This window comes from Alligator mississippiensis, chromosome 10 (assembly GCF_030867095.1).
Source record: "Alligator mississippiensis isolate rAllMis1 chromosome 10, rAllMis1, whole genome shotgun sequence".
NCBI classification, from domain to species: Eukaryota; Metazoa; Chordata; order Crocodylia; family Alligatoridae; genus Alligator; species Alligator mississippiensis.
Genome location: NC_081833.1, coordinates 34,539,566 through 34,562,213, shown reverse-complemented (window position 1 = coordinate 34,562,213; position 22,648 = coordinate 34,539,566). Strand labels below are relative to the sequence as shown.

At 48.1% G+C, this 22,648-nt stretch overlaps 1 protein-coding gene across 3 annotated transcripts in view; it reads right to left on the bottom strand.

Moving 5' to 3' along the window:
* The window catches only part of RANBP10 (RAN binding protein 10), a 207,261-nt gene that overhangs the window by 12,284 nt on the left and 172,329 nt on the right, over positions 1-22,648 (bottom strand). For all 3 annotated transcript variants that reach the window (XM_019488979.2, XM_006278087.3, XM_059713633.1), the window contains 6 exons: positions 20,166-20,350; positions 14,063-14,175; positions 9,950-10,058; positions 5,864-6,012; positions 2,701-2,896; positions 1,021-1,145 (listed from right to left, as the gene is read on the bottom strand). In XM_019488979.2, coding sequence (XP_019344524.1) covers positions 1,021-1,145; positions 2,701-2,896; positions 5,864-6,012; positions 9,950-10,058; positions 14,063-14,175; positions 20,166-20,350 — 877 coding nt within the window. The remainder of the gene's footprint in view (positions 1-1,020; positions 1,146-2,700; positions 2,897-5,863; positions 6,013-9,949; positions 10,059-14,062; positions 14,176-20,165; positions 20,351-22,648) is intronic.

The window sequence follows — 22,648 nt, the reverse complement described above, 5'->3', positions numbered from 1 at the left end:
AGAAAATGGGCAGGATCTCCTCATTTGGCTCCTTATTTGAAGGACTGTCTCACAGAGTGGACTTCTGATCTGGGAAGCTAAGCTGTCTGACAGCAGGGGGTGCTTGCGTGGTATGGTACAGACACAATACAGTAAAGGCTGCCTGTATTTAGCGACCACGTACACTGGGTTTAACAGGAAACTTCTAGAAGCAAGTTTGCTGATTCAGTCACAAGAGTTTGGAATGTTATTTGCAGTCTTATCACCCATTCCATGTCAGAGACATACAAAGGACAACCTCAAGCACTGAAGCCTTTTACATGCAGCACAGTTACTGCATGGTCCGTGGCAGTGCCAGAACTGAGCCTCTCCATATGATGTGGCTTGATCTGGATGGATTCCCACAGTCCAGAGTACAACTGTCCTTCCATCCTTTCACTCCTTGCTCCCCTTGGCTGAGGTTGCCAAAAGGAAAACAAATGTGTTTTTGTTATGTCAACACCCAGGAAATAGAAAGACCCCTCATTACCCCAACTCATTTGATCAGATTGTGGTAATGGTCAGGACAGTTCTTAGCTGGATTTGAACAAAGCTCTTTAGCCTGGTATCTCCACTCTACTGCCCTCTGCTCCCTTGCAGTTCCTCAAGCAGCAGGACTCATGTGGTATAAGATAATTTTTAATAGAAATCAGCTTTGTCTGTAATTCACTTGTGGTTTGTACAGGAGGTGCATTGAAAAATTAGACCTACTTGAGTCCACTCTAGAGAGACCTTTCTCCAAAGCCAAACAGTGCACCAAAATAGTGAATAAGCTGCACAGCACCAGGCACTTGGCTCCAAATGGCCCCAGAAAAGGCCTGGGTTCATGCTAAATACCCAGATGGGTCAATTTTTCCCTCCATACTAGGGAACCTAACACTCATTCACGCCATAGGCTGAAGCACAGATTTCAGAATAAGCCCCCCCACCCCCAAAGGGAAAGTGTTATAAATGTTAGCTCCTTTTTCTGTTCATAATTTTTATGTGGTAGCAGGAACCTACCCATGCTGGACTCATCAGTCTGTAGGATCTCTTCATGTTTGTAGGTGCCGTTCATTATTCTGGTGGATGAGTTTTCAAGCACTCCATTAGGGTAATGTTCAGCTTCCATCTCCATCTCACTGTCACTAGAGTGAAAAAGAGAAAGAAAGGCCAGATAAAACAGTGATAAAGAATGGAAATATTCCCAAGACAGTGTATACCTAGTGGCTGCGCAATTAGGGTTCAGAGCTAGATACCCACAGTATCTAGCAGAATCTAGTAGTCCACAGAAGATGAGACAACTGATCCAAGTCCAAGAAAACCAAGTTTCAGAACACTGAGAACTGCAATCTGCCAAGCAAGTTCCCAACCTGATGGGATCCTTCAAGACAGAAGGTGCAAAGAACTTCCAAAGATACCACTTTAAAAAAAGCAGCTATCCTTGGGGTGCGAGCAGCAAAACACATTGCACAAAGGGGAATTTTTAGACAAGGACAGCGAGACAAAACTGTGTACTACAAAATTTTCTTCACCCCAAATCTTCTAATATTCAGACATAACAGACAGGGATATTATGAATTTCTTTATTTTTTACCTCAACACAGCAAACTGCTAAGATCTGGATTTGTCTAGCACAGAAAGCTAAAATGGTGAGATGATTTTGCTACAGTTTGACCTCAAGGTTTCAAAGACAATTGGCCTTTTGGATCTAAAGCTTAAGACTAAGAGCCATCTCCTTTGGTATGAATTTAGCAGTGCCAAGCATTTCTGAAGAGGATTTGTATGACTCCTGCATGGCATTCCCTGCTTATAGTTACATGCAGTTTGATTCTGTGGCAGTCACGGCAGAGCTGGTAGCAAGCTTTCCTGGCAATTGTATTTATTTAGCATGCTACTAGTGAGCAGTGTTAGCTCGCAGTGACTGAGGCCCCCTCTAATGAAGAACTCCTCTGTTCCAGCATTGCCCCAGACACTTTGCAATAGCCACCCAGAGGGAACTGGATTCTCACCCTTCATTAGTGCATTTTAAATCCCATAGTATAAAGGAGGCACAACCGTCGAGGCTCAGAATCCCTGGGTGTCCTAAAACTCCCTATGACTCAATGGTGAATGGATGTCCAAAATTCACAAAGCCTTTCTTATTGGTTGGCATGGGCACATAAACTGCTGTTAACTCACCCACAGAATGAACACCCAGCCCTGGAATGTAATCTCACGTAAAAGGGAAATGACTCAGCCGCAAAAATAGGAGGCCCTGGAGAAACTCCTAGTGCATCCAGACTCCAGCTCATTTCATGGGGGGAACACACAGCTTCCTGGAGGGTAAGTGATTATGTGGTGTCCAACAGCAATTACTTTGGCTGAGAGAGCAGCAAAAGAGGCAGAGTTAGATTGGCTTCTCCCTTGTAAATCATTTCCCAGGCAGTGAAAACATTGGAGTGGCAGAGTATCGGCCGCAGAGGTATTTGGGGAGTATTTAACTTAAGTCTATCCCTATCCCTAGTGTTTAACCCAATGAATAGAAGTGGGCGGCAGAAAATCCTGGTTTTGGCAGGGGTATGGAATTGAAGTAGCCATTTGCTGCTCAGCATTAATTCCTGTAGCTGCTACCAGTAGCCCCGGCAATGGAAGGAACACACAGAGAAGGACTAGGCCTACTCCCATTATCTGGTCGTCCTCAGGCATCTTAAAGAGGAATACCTGGTCTCTTGGTTACTCGTACTACTGTGCTGCTGGGATTTGGTGGAATCTGTTGAATTTGACTCAGAGTAGTTCACAGATGAAGGAGAGGATGATGAGGAGGAGGAAGATGATGAACTCAGGGCTGGGTATTTACTGTGGCTCTGTTTGCTTTTGGTGGACATGACTCCATTGCTACAGCTTGGACTGTCTGCTCCTGAAAAAAGAAACAAGTATCAAAGGGGATGGCCTAGGCAGCTCTAATCTGAAACAAGACCACAGGCTGTACATAAGGATCAGCATAAATGAACTCAGACACTAAAGGAACCAATGGGACAAAGTGTTGGGCACACAAGACATCACAAATAACTTGTTTTTCTTAGAGACTGGAATTCTTACTCATCCCTGCAGAAAAAAAGGTGTACAAGCAACGTACAGGAGAGAACTCAATCAAAATTCAACAGCTGCGAAAAGTAAGTGAGCAGAAGGAATGGTAACAAATTTTCCTCAAACTGCATCAAATTTCATCTCGTGATGAAACAGTTAACAGCATTATAATTTAATGATGGTTACCATAAAATTAAAAGAATTCCTACTCAACAGACATAAGTGAAAGGAGAACCAAGCCCAAAACTATATAATCACATGCCACATACAAAAGGGGATAACACTGGTTATGTATTCAAAATCATCAGCTTGTCACTAACTAGGTATGTGGGCATTAGCATTTTCAAAGAAATCTGTATTACATATCACATACACGTAAGTGAAGAATATAAATGCACTGCTTCATGTGGCTATTGCTAATGCCACATTAAAACATAAACAAGCTCAAGAAAAGACAGTGTACTGCAGTAAAACATTCAGCTTTCTGAAGTCTACACAGATGAGGACAATGTCATTTTGAAAGTGAATGAAATCAAGAAGATCTGAGTATGTGGGTGCAGGAAAGTAGTGGTGCACCGATAAAGATTTTTTGGGCCGATACCGATGGCTGATTATTAATGAGCCATATTGGCTGATACCAATCCAATTGCCGATATGCAGTCTGGCAGCTTGGAGAGCAGCGTCCAGCTGGTGAGTGTTAGGGGGAAGGTGGGGTGGGGGGTGGGAAGGGTCACAGGGGAGGCAGATCCAGGCCCCCATGGTGAGGGAGGGAGTGGGGCTGGGGCAGGCGTTGCCCAGCCAGGGCGGGGTGCAGGACAGAGCTGTGAGTGGCTCGTCCGGGGAGGGGAGCAGGGCTGGGGGGGGAGGGGGCCGCTCCCACTGCTGTGCACATCCCCAAGGGAGGCATGGGAAGCATGTGGCCCACAGATCTGTGTGGGGGGCAAAGGCAGGCTGCCACTGTAGGCCGAAGCCAGAGGTTGTGCTGGGCTCTTCCCAGCGGAGGGTGGGGTGGGTGGTGTTGGGCCAGGCTGCACTCAGGATGGGCGGCAGTGCTGGGAGGGGAGGCTACGGTGAATTTTGGGGTGGCTGTAGCCCACCCTGTAGCCCCCCTCCCAGTGCTGCTGCCTGCCCTGGGCGCAGCCCTGGCCCAGCCCCTCGCTGGGAAGAGCCCAACACAGCCCCTGGCCCCAGCCCACAGCAGCAGCCCACCCTAGCCCCACGCACAGAACCAGGGAGCACATTCCCCCCAGGTCTCCCCTGGAGGTGTGCACAGCGGAGGAACACCCTCCCCTTCCTCCCCTCCCTGGATGAGCCGCTCACTCATGGCTCTGTTCTGCGCCCTGTCCCGGCTGACCAGCGCCTGCCCCAGCCCCACTCCCTCCCTCACCGTGGAGGCCTCTATCTGCCCCTCCCCACACCCCTCTTCCAGACCCAGACTTACCGGCTGGACACTGCTCTCCAAGCTGCCGGGTTGCACTCCTGGCCGCTTGAATGCTGCGGCTGCGCGCATGCAGGCATCATTTATCAGCAACATTATTGGCCACATCAGCCAAAAATGCTGATTGCCGATAATGTCAATTTTCCTTTTATTGGTGCCAATATGATATGGACTGATGTATCGGTGCACCTCTACAGGAACATGTTTTGATGGCGGCCTGGGCTGATCTTCCTGGATTGAGGGGCTTGCACTCTGGCAAAGGCAGTTGCTGTTGTACAGTACCCATGATGAATCAGGTACGAAGATACCATGCTAGGAAAAAACAAAATGCAACCAGCACAATATACATCAATACAACAGAGGAGCTCTAACAAGACAGAGAAAAAACAATTGACACAGTAGAAATTGCAGTTTTAATGATAAAACTCAGCCCTGTTAGAACATAACTAGTATCTTATTCCTGAAGTCCAATCAGTGCTAAATTAGATTTAGACATCTGTCCACTGAGAACTGGACACAGACACAAATCAGAGATCAGTACATGTGAATTCTTTCCACCCTTTGTATTAAGTATTTGATGCAGAAATTTTCTAATTGAATACAGTCATTGCCACAGGGAGGGATGCATCAGTTCAACTGCCAGAAGGGATGATGCTGACCATCTAGTTAGAGAGGCATTCTTTAATATGCTCACATCTTGTGGTTGAGCTAGAGCATATTTTTAGAGAAACATCCTGTTTCGATATGTAAATATGTGCACTGAGAACCCAGGGCTGGAGAAGTGGTTGAAGGGAGCAGGGCTATGGAGCAGTCTTCCAAAAGCAAAAAAATATTTAACAATGCTCTGGCTTCTTCTATCTAACACTTGCAGCTTTTTCACACGGAGCAGCAGGAGCCTTGCAGCCAGAGGAGTTAAGATTGCCAGGTGGAGAGCACTACAGCCTCAGTTAAAGCTTTTTCCATTGGGAGCACAAAGCTTGAGACTACAACTATGACCGTTTCACTGGCTCTCCAGTTACCGAGTCCTGCTTCCAGGGCAGCTCTGTCCCTGAAGCTTTCCATCAATCTCCATCATGCACTATACAGCTGGGTTTTTTTTAACTTCTCTCTAGTACATTATCCTGAAAAAATCTGTTGTACAACACATTATCTGTTAGAGATAACTGATGAGAAGTTAATTATAGGCCGTATCTGTCATAAAGAGTACCCTCCAATAATTGAACATCCTCCCTGCTGGTGGTAGGAAGGACAGATGTTTTTCAAAGAGTAAAATATAAAAACCAGTTTGTAATGAGCAAAATGACCCATCCCCAGTACCAGCTCCATTCAATGTGGAGATGGAGAAAGGATGCCACTTACCAGTGCTATGAGCATGCGAGTTGTTTGATCCATGTCTAGGGCTTAGGCTGGGGGACCCCGGGTAACTGTCCTGGGATTTGGGGCTACGGGCACTGAAACAACGCACTTCACTGTCTGTTCCATTCACCATCTCCACAAACTGCCGGCACCTGATTTCATAGAGAGGAAGAAAGAGAAAGGGATGGGTAAAGCTTCTGCACTAATGCTTTGTTTGTTGCTCTATGTGAAGTCTTAGAGCAAAAGCAAACTGGAATCAAACATCCTTGAGAAAGCTAGAGATTTCACAAGTCCTCACATCTTCTTGCTGAGAAGATTTGGGCAATGCTGAAGCAGGAAGGGAGTTGAAATATTGCTGCCTAGAAAGAGATGTTCCTTGGCACTGAGGCCTGCATAAGGAAGGACAAGTAACGATACATAAAAATTGTCATTTTAGCAGTGGATACCTATTCTGTAGTTTACCACCTCCTCTAAGGTGATCACGCAAGTCCTACATGCAATTGACAAGATGCTGCAGCCTCAGCTTGGATCAGCCAAGGCCACAAATCACATTTCCAGACAATGCAAAAGACCATATTATAGGATCCACAGTGCTGGCTATGAAAGCACAAGATACCACAGGCTCTAGGTGATGAAAAGCTTCATTAATTTAGAACAGTATGAGCAAACACGGCATTTTGCTTCTATGGCAAGGAAGCCTGAACTGCTCAAATAATATTCCTGCAGGTTAACCAAATGCATCAATGTCTGGATTGATCGGAACCCAAAGGAATTCTCACAGGATTGCAAGCCAAGGAGCTGGGGAACTGGATGGTACTGCAAAGCTAATCTTTCTTGCCTCTCAAGTGTTCTCTCTAAGCCCCAGGGTGGTAGATTTATTTCCACTGTCCTGATGAAGAAGGGTTGCTCTAAAGGCTTCAAAAGGATTGCAGCCTACCCAGAAGAGTGCACTACAGAAGGGCAACACTCAAGGGCACCCTCTAGCATTGCACTCTGACAGGGACGGAGATAAGGAAAGGGGAAGGGGGTATTGCACTGCTTGTTATTTTTTAAATTTGAATAACATGCTTTCTTGGTGGGGGGGAGTGGAAGAGAGAGGTTAAGTGGGTTTTGAGACAGCTACAGCCCCACTATGAGAAAGGAAGGTATGGGCTTGGGAGGGACAGTTATGGAAGAAGGGGATTCCTCTGTGTCAGGTAGGGGGCTGTGAGTAGATTGGACATACTATAGGTGGGGGGATGGAATTTGTTACTTTATTCCTATGGGAGCAGTGAGGCTGGGTTGGCTGGAGGAGATGATCCCCTTAATTAAAGGCAGGAGTGAGAAGGGATGGAATGACATGGACTTCTTTTTGGGGTTTTGGAGAATGGGGATGTTGGTTTTGCTAGATCCAGCCAAGAGCCATACCATCTGTCCCCCAGTGCTACCCTTGGGTCTGATCAGACCCACACAGAGCATAGCATGCTTGTGGCATGGGGCTGGTCTACAGGCCAGATTGAGCCCAGGGACACCTTCCCGTTCCGCACAGCATATCTGATCCAGTGGCTACTCCAACTGGTCTAGGACTCCTGATATGCATGACACGGATCCTGGAGAGGCCAGAATGGGCCATACCGTGCCCCACACAGCACCCATTCCAGCCACTCTGGGATCCATTCCACATGCAGCAAGAGTCCCAGACCAGCTGAAGCAGCACTGGATCAGGTATGCTGGGGCAGGGGGAGGGGAAGGGCATCCCTGGGCCCAATCCAGCCTGGCCCAATGGGCCAGATGAGTGGTGTGGAGCTTATCCTCAGGCTGAACATGCCTGATCTAGCAGGTCTAGAAATGCCTGAGGTGCTACTGCAAAATGGGAATTGTAAAAACACACCCACAAGGGAAGGATAGTGAAGGTTCCATTTTCCATTCAGATCTATTAGGAGGTAGGTATGCTTGTTACAGACCCTGGATCAAGAGTTCTGGGGAGCTGCTGTGGGCCGGTCAGCACCCCTTCCTTCCTTCCCTCCCCCCCCGTAACAGCCTGGATCCCACATGCCAGTGCCAACAGTGCACAGCCTCCAGCCTGCCCTGCCTTTCTAGGCAACAGCAATGGTTCCTTCCAGCTGCCACTGCCCCTGATAGGCTGCTGATATAGGAGTCAATGCAGGGGAACAGGCACTGCTGCCACCGCTTGCCAGCCGGGGGGGCAGGGGGGTAGCCACTGCCGCCACTTGCCAGCCGGGGCAGAGGGCATGGCCACTGTTGCCGCCTGCAGCTGGGGGGGGCGCGGCACTGTTGCTGCTTGCCAGTCAGCACCGAATACGGGCATGGCAGCACAGAGAGGGGGGGCTATACCTTACTGCCACTTGCTCCCTTCCGCTCAGAACAAGCCGCTCCCACATTCTGTCCCCCCCCCCCCCCCCGGCCCTGGCTGGGCAGGCAGCAGCGGGGCATAGCCCCCACTTTGAGTGCTGCCATCCCTGCATCCTGCACCCCCCAGCCCCCCTCCCCAAGTCCCATGTCCCCCGCCCCAGCTGGGCAGCTTCTCCCAGCCCCACCCTCCCCCATGCTCCTTCCCTTCCCCCTCCCCCAACCCCAAAAGACAGCCGGAGTCAGCTGTGTCCAGCATGGTAAGGACTGCCATCTGTTTAGTCTATGGCCGAATCTCCAAAACAGCACCAAATCTTCAGATCTGATTGGGCCAAATCATATTGGGACAGTGATTTGAATCTGTTAATGAAATCACTGTCCCTCCAAATGGCCAAATCCAAAACTAATGCTTGCCGCTTCACACAGGCCTACCAGCCAGAACCCATGCGCACAGCCCTGACCCAACTTGTGCCTGCTCTGGACTCACCCACCCATGCTGAGCAACAGCAGCAGTGGAGGAAAAGCAGCCCCTCCCCCTCACTGGTGCCAGGTGCTTCTTGCTGCAGCAGTCCAGATTCTACACTTGGACTGCCCTGCAACTCTTCCCCACTGCTGTTGCTGCTGCTTATGGGCTACCCAGCAGGGCAGTGGTGATAGCACAGAGGAGCAGCAGGGCAGCCTGGGCATGGGCTCTGGGCAGCTGCAGCAAGGAGCACCCAGCAGCAGTGAAGGGGAGGGGCTGCTTCTCCCCCTGCACTGGGCAGCAGCTTCTGCCTGGCCACTGCTGTTGCTCAGCGTGAGCGGGCAATCCAGAGCAGGCAGGGGGCAGGCCAAGGCAGGGCTGCGTGTGCAGGTTCCAGCTGGCCCACAGCTGATCCGCTCTGCTGGGCAGAGTCCAGAGTGGGCGCAGGGTGGGCTGGGGTCAGAGCTGTGCACATGGGTCCCTGCCAGTACTGTGGGGCTGAGGCCAGCGGTGGCAGCAGCCAGAAGGAGCCACTACTGCCTGGGCTGCTTAGAAACGCAGTCCAGCTGTGGAGCCACCCCAAGCCCTGTTACATCCCCAGGAAGTGGCAGGATGCACCATGGAACGGACAGTGCCTGGGCCAGGCGGGACTAAGGGACCTGTCGCAGGCAGGACCAAGTCCCTCCATGGGCTGGATTCAGCTGGATTTTGATCACCTTGGTGCCTACCCATAATCCCCCTTTGTTCACATAAACCTCTTTCTGAGAACTCCCACAGTGATGCTCAAAAATCCCAAAAGGTGATAAATGGCAGCAAAGTGAACTTTATCAACTTGACGTCCAAATAAACAGACAGGCTGGAAAAATCAAAGAAATAGTTGACATAAGGTTAGGAATGTTGGGTTGCAGAGCTATCCCTGGCATTTTGTTTTGCTGAAGGAGAGATCTCTAGCACAGGAAAAGGCTGCTGATACAGGAGTCAGTCTCAGTCAGGTGGGTTAATGCCTCATTCATCCACCTTTGACTGTCTACTCATGGCAAATACCTCCCAGCAGCAGCTACTCATTGAGTAGTGGTAAGAAGGTTGGCCAGTGCCCTCTCCCCCTTCACTCCCAGATCAACTGCTTTCATCAGCAACCTCTAGCAGCATGAATTAAAAACTAGGCTAGTTCGTGACACATCCAGGCATGAGGACTGACTGGTTAGGCTCCTCAAACTCCCACTTTCAAAGACATCTGCCCAAGATTATGCAAAGGATATAAAGCTAAGCATACTTACTTTAACATGAAGAGCAGGTTAGGATTGTGTTCTAGGAGGCCAGGGTAGAGCTGTTGTGTAGCCTCTATAGCCTCTCCCACTCTGCCTGCTAATACTAGTTTCTGTATTCCTGAAAGCAAGAAGAGACCTATTGGTACCAAGGAAAGCCCAGCAAGAACAGCTACCACACTTACTAAGATGGCCTCTGGAAAGTCCCACACAGCTCAGCCTCTGCCCCCCACCCTGTCACCCACAAAGGATTTTAAAGTTGGGTTTATGCCTTATTTGCATATTTATGATGGGTAGAAAAAATCTGAGAGAGTGGAGGATAGGATCTGCCAAACCCAGCAGATAATAGGTATATGGGGTCTATGTTCTGCTGGAGAACCAATGGGAGGTACAAGGGACATGTACTGTGATCCTTTCACATCGTGATAAAGGAAGGTGGGGTGCTTAATGTGAAAGAAAGGCTTCTTGTAGTTAAGCTGTTAGCACGTCTTTGATGTTAAGCAGGAGACAGCAGGCAGGGCAATCAGACTGAAGGGGGAAATGACAGCTTGCACCACTCAGTTTTTCCACATGAAAGACATAACCCAAAATGAGGCTCACATCAAGGACTCAGGCAAGGCCTACATTTGGAAGGCTTGTCCTATATGGCTGCCTCAAAATACTAGGATTGGCAGGGCATTCTTACAGTGGAGCAGCTTCTAGAAACAAAACTGCACATTAGCTAGTACAGCTTATTCCAGACCCCCTTCCAAAAGAAAATGAGCTGTGCCAGCAAACCCATGCTGCTGCAGTGTAATTGTGCGCGTGTGTAGTATGCTGGCACACAACAGATGTGTGTCAGCATAGCTGTGGCAGTCACAAGCTGCATCCCACCATACTCCTGAGCTGACACAGCTATACTGGCAAAGCCTAACCAGCTTCTGTAAGGTGGCTCCAGGAACACCGCAATGGATGAATTGGTATAAGCTGGACATTTTTAGGAAGCTCAGGGATACAAAAGCTACCAAGATAATATTGCAGGTCACCACACTATTTTGGTTCTGGCCCAGCCCTTGCAGCTTCTGCTGACAAACTGCTTTGGACTATCTCTGCACCTGTGAGTTACTTCCATTCACCAACCCCATCCCAATGCACCTGGACAAGCTGCTCATTTACAGCACTGTAGATGGTGGTATTTTTTCTAAGTTTAAGTGATAAAAACAAAAATACTTTGCATTTTCCTGTGATAATCTCAAGGTACTTTACAAACAACTGGAGACTGGCCATAAGCCTGTAACAGAAGGAAGCAATAACCTTCCTGTTTGTCACCTTCTTGGTTTCAGGGTTAAAGCTTTCCCAACATAATACACGTCAGTGACAGAGATGGAAACAGACCCCAGCAGTTCTGCTGGCCAGTATCCTGCTTCAGAACTATGCTGTATTGACTTCTTAGAAGCACCCTTTCTTCATGGACATTAACAACTGCCTATTAACTAAAAAACACCACTTTAAGACGCTGCACGAAAGTAAGCTTTCTAACACTAATACCCAAGGTCTGTGTTTTGGGGTCTCTTCCATTTTGCTCCCTACATTCCTCCTGTTCCCCTCCATAGCAGTTTTTATCTTCCTTTACTTCCTTATACCTTTTTCTTTTCTCGTTTAAAGGCTTTCACTGCTGCCTCTCTGCTTTTGATGCTTCCCTCCTCCTTTGATTCTATTTCTGTCTCCCTGCCTCTGCTGCTCCTTTACCCATCTCTTTCTTCTGTTTTTCCTGATCTCTTTTAATTAGCCCCAGTTTCAACAAAATATCAGACCTTTACTTTTTTTTTCTGCTTAGTCTTCTTTTACCAGCTGCATTTGGCTGTGCTGTCCCACCTTGGGCACTCCTCCCTCAGGTCTGCTGGGTAACCTGATTATTACTGATAAAAGCAGTGACGTGAAAGCAGTCTGAAACCTACAACACACTTAATGTTCTGTAGCCACTCCCTTCTCCAATCAAAAGCAGCAGCAAGGGCAGTCTTGCCCAGTTCAAGTTGTTTTTGCTTTGCTGTTCTCCAGTTGTGGCATGTCCACCAAGGAGGGCAGAACTACAATCCTTCTACTGACATGTGAGAGCATTGCTAGGCAGCAGCTGCGAGTCATTCTAGGCTGCTGGGCAGAAGATCTTTCAGCCTGGACACTCTTTAAGAGTACACATACTGTATGTAGCAGACAACAAGGAATGCAATGCAGCTGGAACATGACAACCATGTGGCATACAGAACACAAGGAAAAGAGAGCAGACAGAGGAAGTCAGAATGTCAGTGGGCTGCAGGTAAAAAATTAAACTCTGAACAGCCAGGACAGGATGGTGAAAGATCAACACTCAATCCAACACACCAAATATTAGGGGAAATCAAGATATCATATTCCAAATGCCCTCCAATTCCTTAGTGGGCCAACAAAGAGGTCATCTTTATACACCCATTTTTTCATCTCAGGGTTAAGAGTCCATTTCAGGGAATGAATTAGAATGGCTCAAAGAAGAAAAAAATCCTATGCATGTGAACTCTGGTGGCATCTAAAGCACTAAAGATTAAGAACTGTATTACAGTAGCTGAAGTAGCAGGTAGAGCAAACAGGTGGTGTGTGCAATTCTCCCCCACCTACCTCTGCCCATGCACTGTGTCATGAACCTACAAAGCACTGCAAGATGCAGAGAATGTAAATGAACTCAAAGTCTGCTATGAGTCAAATTTGCTTCATTAGTGGCGATTCCCACTGATGCAAGCACTCCTAGGCAAGCATAGGGGGGGCGTGTGCTCTCTGGATCTGTGTGCAGGGCAAGGGTGGGCTGCTGCTGTGGACTTTGCCCCAGGCCCCAAACTTCCTTGCCATGGTACTCTGTGTGTGGTGGGGTGTGTGCATATAGCAGTGAGTGGGGCTCCCGCCAGAGACATGCATGTGGGGGGGGGGGGGTGCATGTGGGAGTTCAGGGTTTGCAGGAGGTATAGGTGAGGGTGTGGGTGGGTGCAGTGTTTGTGGGGTGCGTGATTTTGTGGAGGAGGATATGACTATGGGGTTTGTGGGGGAGGGTTTGTGGGTATGGTGGGGTGTGCATGGGAACCCCACGCACGCTCCCCATAGAAGGATCAGCACCTACCCCCACCCGCAACAACTCAGAGCCCACCCACCCTGCGGTACCTCCCCGTCACTCCCAGGACTGCGCAGCCCTAGCACTCCCTGCGCCCACTCCGGACTAACCTCCACCAGAGTGGATCAGCCAGAACCCAGGAGCAGCCTTGACTGGCCTGCTCCACACTGCCTGCTCATGGTGCATCCTGCTGCCCCCTGGGGTTGGGGCATCTCCACACCACAACTGCCTTTCTAGGCAGCCCAAGTGGCAGTGGCTCCTTCTGGCTGCTGCCACCGCTGGCTCCAGCTTTATGGTACCGGCTGGGACCTGCCTTGACCCCATGCACCCACTCTGGGCTCACCCGCCCAGGCTCAGTAGCAGCAGCAGCATGGAAAACCAGCTATTGCTCCATACTGGGGTGGGAAAAATGGCCCTGCCCCTTCCCCGCAGTTCCCTGCTGCACCAATCAGAGATGGAGATGATGGCAATGGAGATGCAGGGCAGCCTAGTCCAGGCTTTAGGCAGCTGCAGCAGGGAACTGCTGGCAGCAGAAGGGGAAGGGACTGCTTTCCTGCTACACTGAGCAGCAGCTTTTTTCCCATGCTGCTGCTACTGAGCGTGGGCAGGCGAGCCTGGAACAGGAGAGGGGCATGCAGAATTGGGGCTCTGTAGCATAGATCCCCACCAGTACTGTGGGGCTGGGGCCAGCAGCAGCCAGAAGGACCCACCTGGGCTGCCTAGGAAGGCAGTCCAGCTGCAGAGCTGCCCCAGCCCCGCTGCATGCCTAAGGGATGGCAGGATGTACCATGGCTGGACTGTGGCTAGGCCAGGGGACCAAGGGACCTGCCGTGGGCCAGACAAAGACCCACCGTGGGCCAGATACGGCCCATGGGCTGTATTTTGCCCACCCCTGATCTAGGCACTTAGGAGTTTGGGTCATTTCAGAGTTTGCAGGGAGTAAGGGCCCTTATGGTGAATGAGACAGACAAAGGGGTGGGGTGCGGAGATGGTTGTGAAGGAAAAGTGCTTACTTTGCCTATTTTTTATGGAGGCCTGATCTTCCTGGATTGTGGTGTCTGTCACTCTGGCAAAGGCAGTTGCTGTTGCACAGTACCCATGATGAACCAGGTAGGAAGATACCATGCTAGGAAAAAACGAAATGCAACTAGCACAATATACATCAATAAAACAAAGAAGTTCTAACAAAAAAGGGAAAAAGCATCAACACAGTAGAAAATGCAGTTTTAATGACAAAACTCAGCCCTGTTAGAACATAACTAGTATCTTATTTCTAACTTATATCTAGACACCTGTCTACTAAGAACTGGATAGAAATGCCAAATAAAGACTCCCAATAACTAGGTCTCCATTCTTAGTTATAATCAACCTGGGCTGGGCAGGGTGAGATCTCCCATATTAGATCACTTGGCATTCTATTACCAATGCTCTGAGCTACTGTAAATGAAGCAAGCAGGTTCCTCATTTTATAGACAGGAAAACTAAGGTGTGAAGAGGCATAACGACCTGCCCAAACAATCAGGGATAGCTGGAAGAACTCCAGAATCCTGTGTTTTGATTATTAAATGTTTCTTTCAAAGGATAACTGTATGGCTTTCTTAACAATTACACTTATTCCCAGACACCAACAGGAGGTGCTTTACTATCTAGTTACAATTTGAACAGTTATTTAACACATACTTCAATGCTTTCCTAACTGTGTTTTCATCATGAAGTGTTAGAGGTAAACAAATATTGACATGATAGTGCCAGAAAATGTATGTAGTAGAAATATATTTCTCCAGTGACTGTGGAGACCTTTGCCTATTGATTCCATTTTGTACCTTTTAATTTAAATGTTAGTCCTACTCACACTTCATCAAAACCCTAAAGAACTGGCACACAAACTGACTTAGCTTACCAGCTGATTAGGACGGACCAAAGAGAATATGGAGTCCAAATGGAGTGTGAAACTAATAATCTTCTCTAGAGGGGGGACATATTTTTAGGAATCAGCAACACATTTGCAGTTCAAATCTGATTAACAGGTTTGTTATTTTTAAAAACTGTCTGGTCAATTGCAACAGGACTACTACCATTCATTGCCTTAAGTATCTGAACACCTGCAGTGAGCTCTCTACTGCAAATACAAAACATACTCTACTTTAACGAGTTGCTTGGGATATAGGGAGCAAACAAATGGGCTGTTCTAGGTTCCAAAAAGCTTCCCATCTCTCAAAAATATCTGGAGTCTATTTTCTATCCTTATTTTAGGAGCAAACTGCAACCAAAACATGGTTTATTTTTAATAGCTCATTTGCTATCAATCTTTTGTTCCCATTTGCTTCACTACAGCAAAGTGCATCAAAAAGATAGCCATGCTGGAAACCAATACCAGCACTCAATCTCAAACTCCTCAAGCAGCAATCTGTTCTCCTGTAGGCAGTCTTGGTGCAACCTGGAGAAATAGGAGTCATTTTATGCCAAGATTTTTTAAAACCAGTTTGCAACAAAACTGTAATCTGCAGATATCTCAAGGTTAAAATCAGAAATCACAGAATCATAGAAAATTAGGGTTGGAAGAGACCTCAGGAAGTCATCTAGTCAAACCCCCTGCTCAAAGCAGGACCGTTTCCAACTAGATCATTCCAGCCAGGGCTTTGTTTAGCTGAGTCTTAAAAACCACCAAGGATGGAGATCACACCACCTCTCTGAGTAACTTGTTCCAATGTTTTACTACCCTCCTAGTGAGAAAATTCTTCCTAATATCTAACCTAAACTTCCCTTGCTTCAACGTGAGACTGTTGCTCCTTGTTCTGTCATCTGCCACAGAAATAATCTGTCATACAACAGCCCAACAGCTATATGGGCACTGTCCTTTCAGATTCCTGATCAGATGTGTAGAGCAATTAAGAAAACTGTGCTCCAATGAATCCATTCCAGATACTGCACTTGCCCAATGCCTGATAGGAGAAGGTTCAGGCTTAGAAAGCTTAAGCCTAAAATATCGACAGGATGAGGAAAGCTCATATCTCTTCCTGTTAAACACGGGAACCTGGGACATAATGGGCAAATCTCTCTTACTAAGTGCCTGAGTTCACTAATGGCTCTAACACTAAGAATACAACAATTCAACTTAGTAGTCAGAAGGAAGCCAAAAAATGAGCTGGCTTTCATTTACGTTCAAATCAGTAGCTAAAACTATCCAGTTCCTTCCTGAAGATCTTTAAACTATACCAGGGGTGTCCAGCCTTTTTGAATGTGGGGCTGGATCATGAACTTTTTATCACCCAGTGGGCGGTCGAGCCACATTCAAAGACATCACAGGAAGTGATATCATATCAGGAAGTGATGTCATGTGACCTCTGACACCAATGAAGTTGCAGGGGTTGACATGGTGCTGGCTGACATGGCATGCATGCCCGGGTTGACATGGTGCTGCAGGAGCTGCTTGGCTACAACTGGGTTGACCTGGTGCTGGAGAAGCAGTGGGGCCAGGCTGGGGTTAACCTGGGGCCCACCCAGCCTGCCAGTGCCATGCCCGGGTTGTCATGGTGCTGCAGGACCCGCCTGGGCAGAACCAGGTCGGCACCAGCCAGGAAAAGCAGCATGCAGCTGAAGCCAGCTTTCCATGTACTGCTGGGGACGGGAGGAGGCCAGCCAGGTCTGCACCAGCCAGCAGAAGTGGTGGCGGAGCCGTGTCCCACTCAGGACTGACTGGTGCAAGTTCGTCCCGTCCTGAGTGGCACACGGCTCTGCCGCCGCTTCTGCTGGCTGATGCAGACCTGGCCGGGCTCCTCCCGCCCCCAGCAGCACATAAGAAGCAGCTCCCTCGGGGCCTGGCGCATGGGCGGCCGGGCCCGGAGAGCAGCAGCGCCTGGGGGTAGACTGGCCAGGGGAGCAGGCGCTGCCTTGCTGTGGGGCTAGGCAGGGCAGCAGGGCAGGCGGGTGAGGACGCAGGCACGGGCCGGCAGTGTCAGCAGCCACTGCTTGGCCTCCTGCACGGGGCCGCTCCCCTGGGCCCCACGGGGGTAAGCAGCTCCCCTCCCCTTGCTACTGGCTGCGGGCCGGCCCTGACCACCTCACTGCAGCCCCGCCACCGCCGTGGCTCTGCACTCTGCAGCAGCACCAGCACCGCCGCCACTGCCACCGCGGCTCCGCATTCCGCTGCCACCGCAGCTCCGTGCTCTGCCACCGTGGCAGCTCTGCGCTCTGTGGCGGTGGCAGCAGCACCGCTGCCACCTTGGGCCAGATAAAATGGCTTTGTGGGCCACATGGCGGCCCGCGGGCCATATGTTGGACAAGCCTGAACTATACTATGAAGGTAAATAAAAAGCAAGAGTCTCCCTGTTAACTCTGTTTTTGTCCCTGACACCACATCAACAGCCAACAAGTTGCTGTTGAGCAGTACAGTGCCCTGTTCTTTGTGACAGTTCATTACTTTGACTTGTAGGTTAGACGCCTCTGGTATTTAACCACAACAAAATGCTTCACATTGTCTTGCATGGTATCATATTTCCAGTGGGGGGGTCAGCTCTCCTCAAGTCTCTGGGAAACATTTATCCTCTAAGGTCTATAATAAAATGCATCAAATAACCCTATACTAGCTTTTCTGACACACTGATTTATGCACATTGTTAAGGCACAGCAAGCTAATGACTTTCACAAACTCAGGTTATCCTGGGAGTTGTCTCTGAGCCAGTCTATTAAGCATCTTTCCAAGGCCAAATTAAAAGCATTTTCCAATTGTGGAACCTGTTGAGAACCTCCTAATGGCATTCCAGACACAAACTCCTACTAACAAACAGCAGAAGCAGAACATACACCCCACTCAGGGCTGCTTGCTGTAACCACAAGGTGGTTAGAGTCTGTGCAGAGACTGAAGTTGGGCACAACCTACACCATTTGGCACTTCTCTGGTAGACCTGTACTTTCTTCCTGGAGGACAGGGCAGTTCCCTTTTAATCTTCTGTGAATTAGGTGCAGCTCTCCAATTTCTGACAAGACACTAGCAGAAATCTCAGTTAGGCAAAGTTCAGGCACTCCTGCAATAGCGGTATTGGAATTTCATACTCCAGTCACCAACACTAACTAAAATACAGGTTTCATACTACTCCTTTTCAGTTTCTCCAGTGCAAAACTAAGACCAGTGCACATGGACACTAGGGACTGTATCAACATAAAGGGCAGACTACTTATTGATTCACAGATCTTGTAGGTAGCTATACTAGTTTACCATCCACTCTTACTATTGATACCTGGTTAGTGTGGGAGAGCATTACTTGCAGATAGATACGGAATTCCCATCAAACTACTGCCATACTTACTTACTCTTCCCTCAATTGTGGTTGCTAACACAACAGCAAATGCTCCTCAGAGACAAGTTCTCCAAGACTGGCCCTTTTGAACTCCAAGAGAGATGCATGAAAACTGAGGATCTTAAGACCATCGGACAAGGCAGCCCTTATATACTGTGTGTAGCACTGTAAACTCCCAAATTTCAAGTCAGGCACTGGAGGAGAAGCCAGAACATCTACTTCCCTTTTCATCAGATTTCTCTCAAGATGAACAGCAGCCTCAGAAATCACTGAATATGTCTATCAATACTGACTCCCCAATGCCCTCGGCTGGTTTTCTGGTTTAGCCTTCTCCAACTGATGAGACGTGTTGTGTTGTGTTGTGTTGTGTTGTGTTGCGTTGCGTTGCGTTGCGTTGCGTTGCGTTGCGTTGCGTTGCGTTGCGGTGCGGTGCGGTGCGGTGCGGTGCGGTGCGGTGCGGTGCGGTGCGGTGCTTTGAGCTTGGGTACTATGGCTGTATCCAAACAAGTGTGGCCGTGTGGTATGTTATACCACAAACCCATCTGCGGCGCCACACACCCTATGTTCAGGCATTTCCCACATTGCTACCTTGCAGTACAGGGGGCTTTTTGACCCCGGAAGATCCAGGGGTCAAAAACAAAACAAAACAAAAAACCCCCCAAAAAACCTGCGCAGAAAAAAAAAGCAGGGCAGTACACATGGAGGCAGTGTGCGCTGCCCAAAGCTAGAACCATGCTCCAGCTGCCGGCCATGCTCCAACCTGCAGGGATGATTTGGATGAAGCTTCCCTGGCCCCTAGGACAGGCTGCTGGAGCCAGCACAGTTGCTGGCTCCAGCCTCCCCTACACCATCCAAGGCAACCTGCCACATGCCAGACGGTGCATGACGTGGGCATTTCCCAGGTACAAGTACCAGCAACACAAGGTGTCTCACTGCTAGTTGTCCCTGTGAAACCAAATGTCTGGGCTCATTTGGATGAGGCCTTTGTGAGCAAACGTTCTGGACTGAAAGGAGCTTGAAGAAGTACTGTTACAGATTACTCTGCTTCCTGTGAGGAAGACCATACAGAAGGCAGCTTACACTGTGACAAGGCTCCAAGTCAGATGCAACACATTTACATTATATCCCCATCATCCGCCACTGCCCTTTGAGATCGCTTGTGTCACAGCACATATCACACCACCCACAACACTGTCCAATTTACTACAGGAGTTTCTCTGATTATTATAATCAATACGTTTCTCTTCCCATAAATTTTCAAGCTTGTAGATTTTTACACTGACAACATGCAACTGCACCAAGTCTGTTACCATGGGAGAAACTTGAGGTTTCTCTCCCTTTCCCTTCTGTGCTCAGTGGTAGAGGTAGAACTGAATTCATTGTCCATTCTTCAACTATTATCAAACTTTCACAACAACTGGCTGGCTCAGTTGCTCACATATTGTGACCACTATCAAGAAGGACAGAGAAGCACATCAGCTTCACATTTCTCCTGAAATGAATACCCTGTTCACTAAAATGCCTTAATGGCATCATTGCTGAAATGAACTCCACTTACTAGCCTGGGAAATGGCCTAAGCAGGGGAAGGCAGTAATGACACACCAAGTTCTGAATCCTTCCTAGGGGAACATTTGATGATAGTGTAAATAGCTTGCCTCTAGGTACCAACAGGATTTCATGGACTGCAAAAAGACACTTAAATCGAACAGGGAAAGGTGAGGGAATAACGCTGCCTTTTGATTGTTCTGTAGCAACTCTTGGCTAGGTGATATTTTAAAACTTATACAAGAAGAGGAAGAGTGAAATAGTTGTACTTACTTCTGGAGCATTGCTTGCCACTCGCCTAGTCTGTCTCCTATAGGAAATCTCTTGATGGTGCTCTGAATCTTTGCTCGCCATTCCCTCATGTAGTCTTCAATGTCAAACACAAATGGCTGCTGCCCAAAATTGGCATCGACTATCTCGCCTGGTGTTTGGAGCCCCACAGTGGGATATAGATTTGACTGCAAACAAAAGAAAACAACCATGTTAAAGCTTCTCAGTGCTTCCTCATGGGCTCTTAGAGGAGCACCTGTATTTTTCTCTATATCTTGTAACAGCATTCAAAGGAGTAGGTGGCTAGTTTTTTTTTGACTGTGACTTGTTACAAAGGGAGCAAGAGACAACTATAGCCTCTGTAGTGTAAGGACAACCTCTAGATCTTAAGGAGCTCAGGCCTTACCTATCACCACGAACATGCAACTGGGAAAGGTATTGCATGAACCCAGAGCAGTGGGCACTCTACCCAACAGACTGTGATCTCTCTCACAACCAGCATCTGTGACAAGCCAGTCTGTCCTTGTTGGGTTTTTTTAGATTCTTACACAGCTCAGGATCCTGGATAGTAACAAGGATTAGAAGGCATGTCTGTTTTACCAAGAACTAGGTGGGCTCTCCAACTTTTTATTTCACACCAACGCTGTCCAACTGGCCGCCTGTGAGCCACATGCAGCCCATGAGAGGTTAATATGTGCCACCCCCACCCCAGAGTCTCACCTGGCTGCCGCTTCCCCTCATTGCTTTTGCTGCAATAGCAGCCAGGATCTCCAGGCTCCCCACCTCCCTCCTCTGCTGCTTCCTACCTTTATCTCAGGGTGCAGGACAGCATGGGGAGTTGACGGTGATGGGGCCATGCCTGGAAGGCGATGGGGGGTTGCACTTATGTGGTGCAGCAGTGGCGAAGGGGAGAAAGAGGATCATACTCATGCACCTGCAGGTACAGAGGGGTGGGGGTTGCACACAAAGGTACAGGGTGCAGCAGTGGAGGGGTGCAGGTATGTCCCTGTGGTGCTCCTGGTGTGGCCTATGGGCATGTGACCATGGGGTTGTAGAATTTGGACAGCCCTGTTCTAAACCATCTTTTCACCTTCACTTTCTTTGCTTCCTGACAAGCAGCCACTATCAAAACTCTTACAACTCTGACCAAAGGTGTGAATTCTTTCAAGAGCACAAGCCACAGAACTGTCCAGCATAGAGTTAGGGCACTATGATTCATTCAGATCTCTGATGATGTCAAAAAGACATCAATTCAATCAAGCCAGCAAGTCCAGGTCTAAATTTCATTTTCAAGCTGTTGAGCCAGAAAGATGAATTCCTCCCCCAGGAAAAATACCCAATACATTATTCAATTTCTGCAGGGTTGAATATATATGACCAAAATCTGAGGAGAGGTTCACTGAACACAAAATGTTATTTATAGGAAAAGCAAACTGATGCCACACAAGTAACCCCAACACAATCCTCCCCCTCATCAAAACCGTAGAACATTGCAGTAAGGATGCCGATTTCCATGAAATTTAGAGAAATAAGAAAAGGCATCACACAGTACAAGGGATTCTTCAATATTAATTCCATTGTGTGGACCACAGTCTAAGAGTACAACTGGGGGAAAGATGGCTAGGAGAAAACAGTGTCACATTATATATCACTAGGGCATCTACGCAGGACAATAATAAACATAATTGTAGCTGTTGTTAATATGATACTATCATCAGAAACAAGAAACAAAAGACAACTCCATGTGACCAGCAGGGGCTACCAGCTAATCTGAGGACCACACATTTTTGGAACCACTGACCCAGTGAATACCTACAAGGCAATACAAAAGGCAAGAAAACCATTTACATTAGACCAAAAGAGCTCTTTTCACATGCTAGTAAAACAAGGAATAAGATGGGCTCAAATTATAAAAGGAACAGCTGAGCTTTCTTTCCAAGTATGAAATCCATAGAACAATAGAAACAGCACAGCTACTAGGGCAGTCATGTCCCAGGATAAGCAAGAAACTAACTGCAGAAAAATGCAGAGAGGACCTTTCTTATTTGATATACAGCAGTAAAGTACAAGTGCCAAGTGGTTCTTTCCAAACTGGCCATAAGTATGGGATCTTATGCTGACAGCTGTGATACTGCCTTGCAATACAACAGCCTTATCAGTTAAAGGAATACAACCAGAGAGAATACTGAAGATGTGGTCATTCAACCTCTTGCATGCCACCTGGAGGTTCCTGAATTTTCTGGGTCACGTAGTAAAACCTGAGCCACAATTCTGCCTTCATCATCTGATTCCCTTGCCAACAAATGTTAAATAGCATATCTCTTCCAAGAAGCCACACAGAATACACTGAGATGGCATTACATCTGAGGACATGACTACCCTATGGTAATGTCAGGATGCATTCGAGATGTTCAATGGTACAAGTGTCATTCTTCACTGGGAAGAAGCCTCATTCAAATGTTCCCACAGTGAAGAAACAAACCATT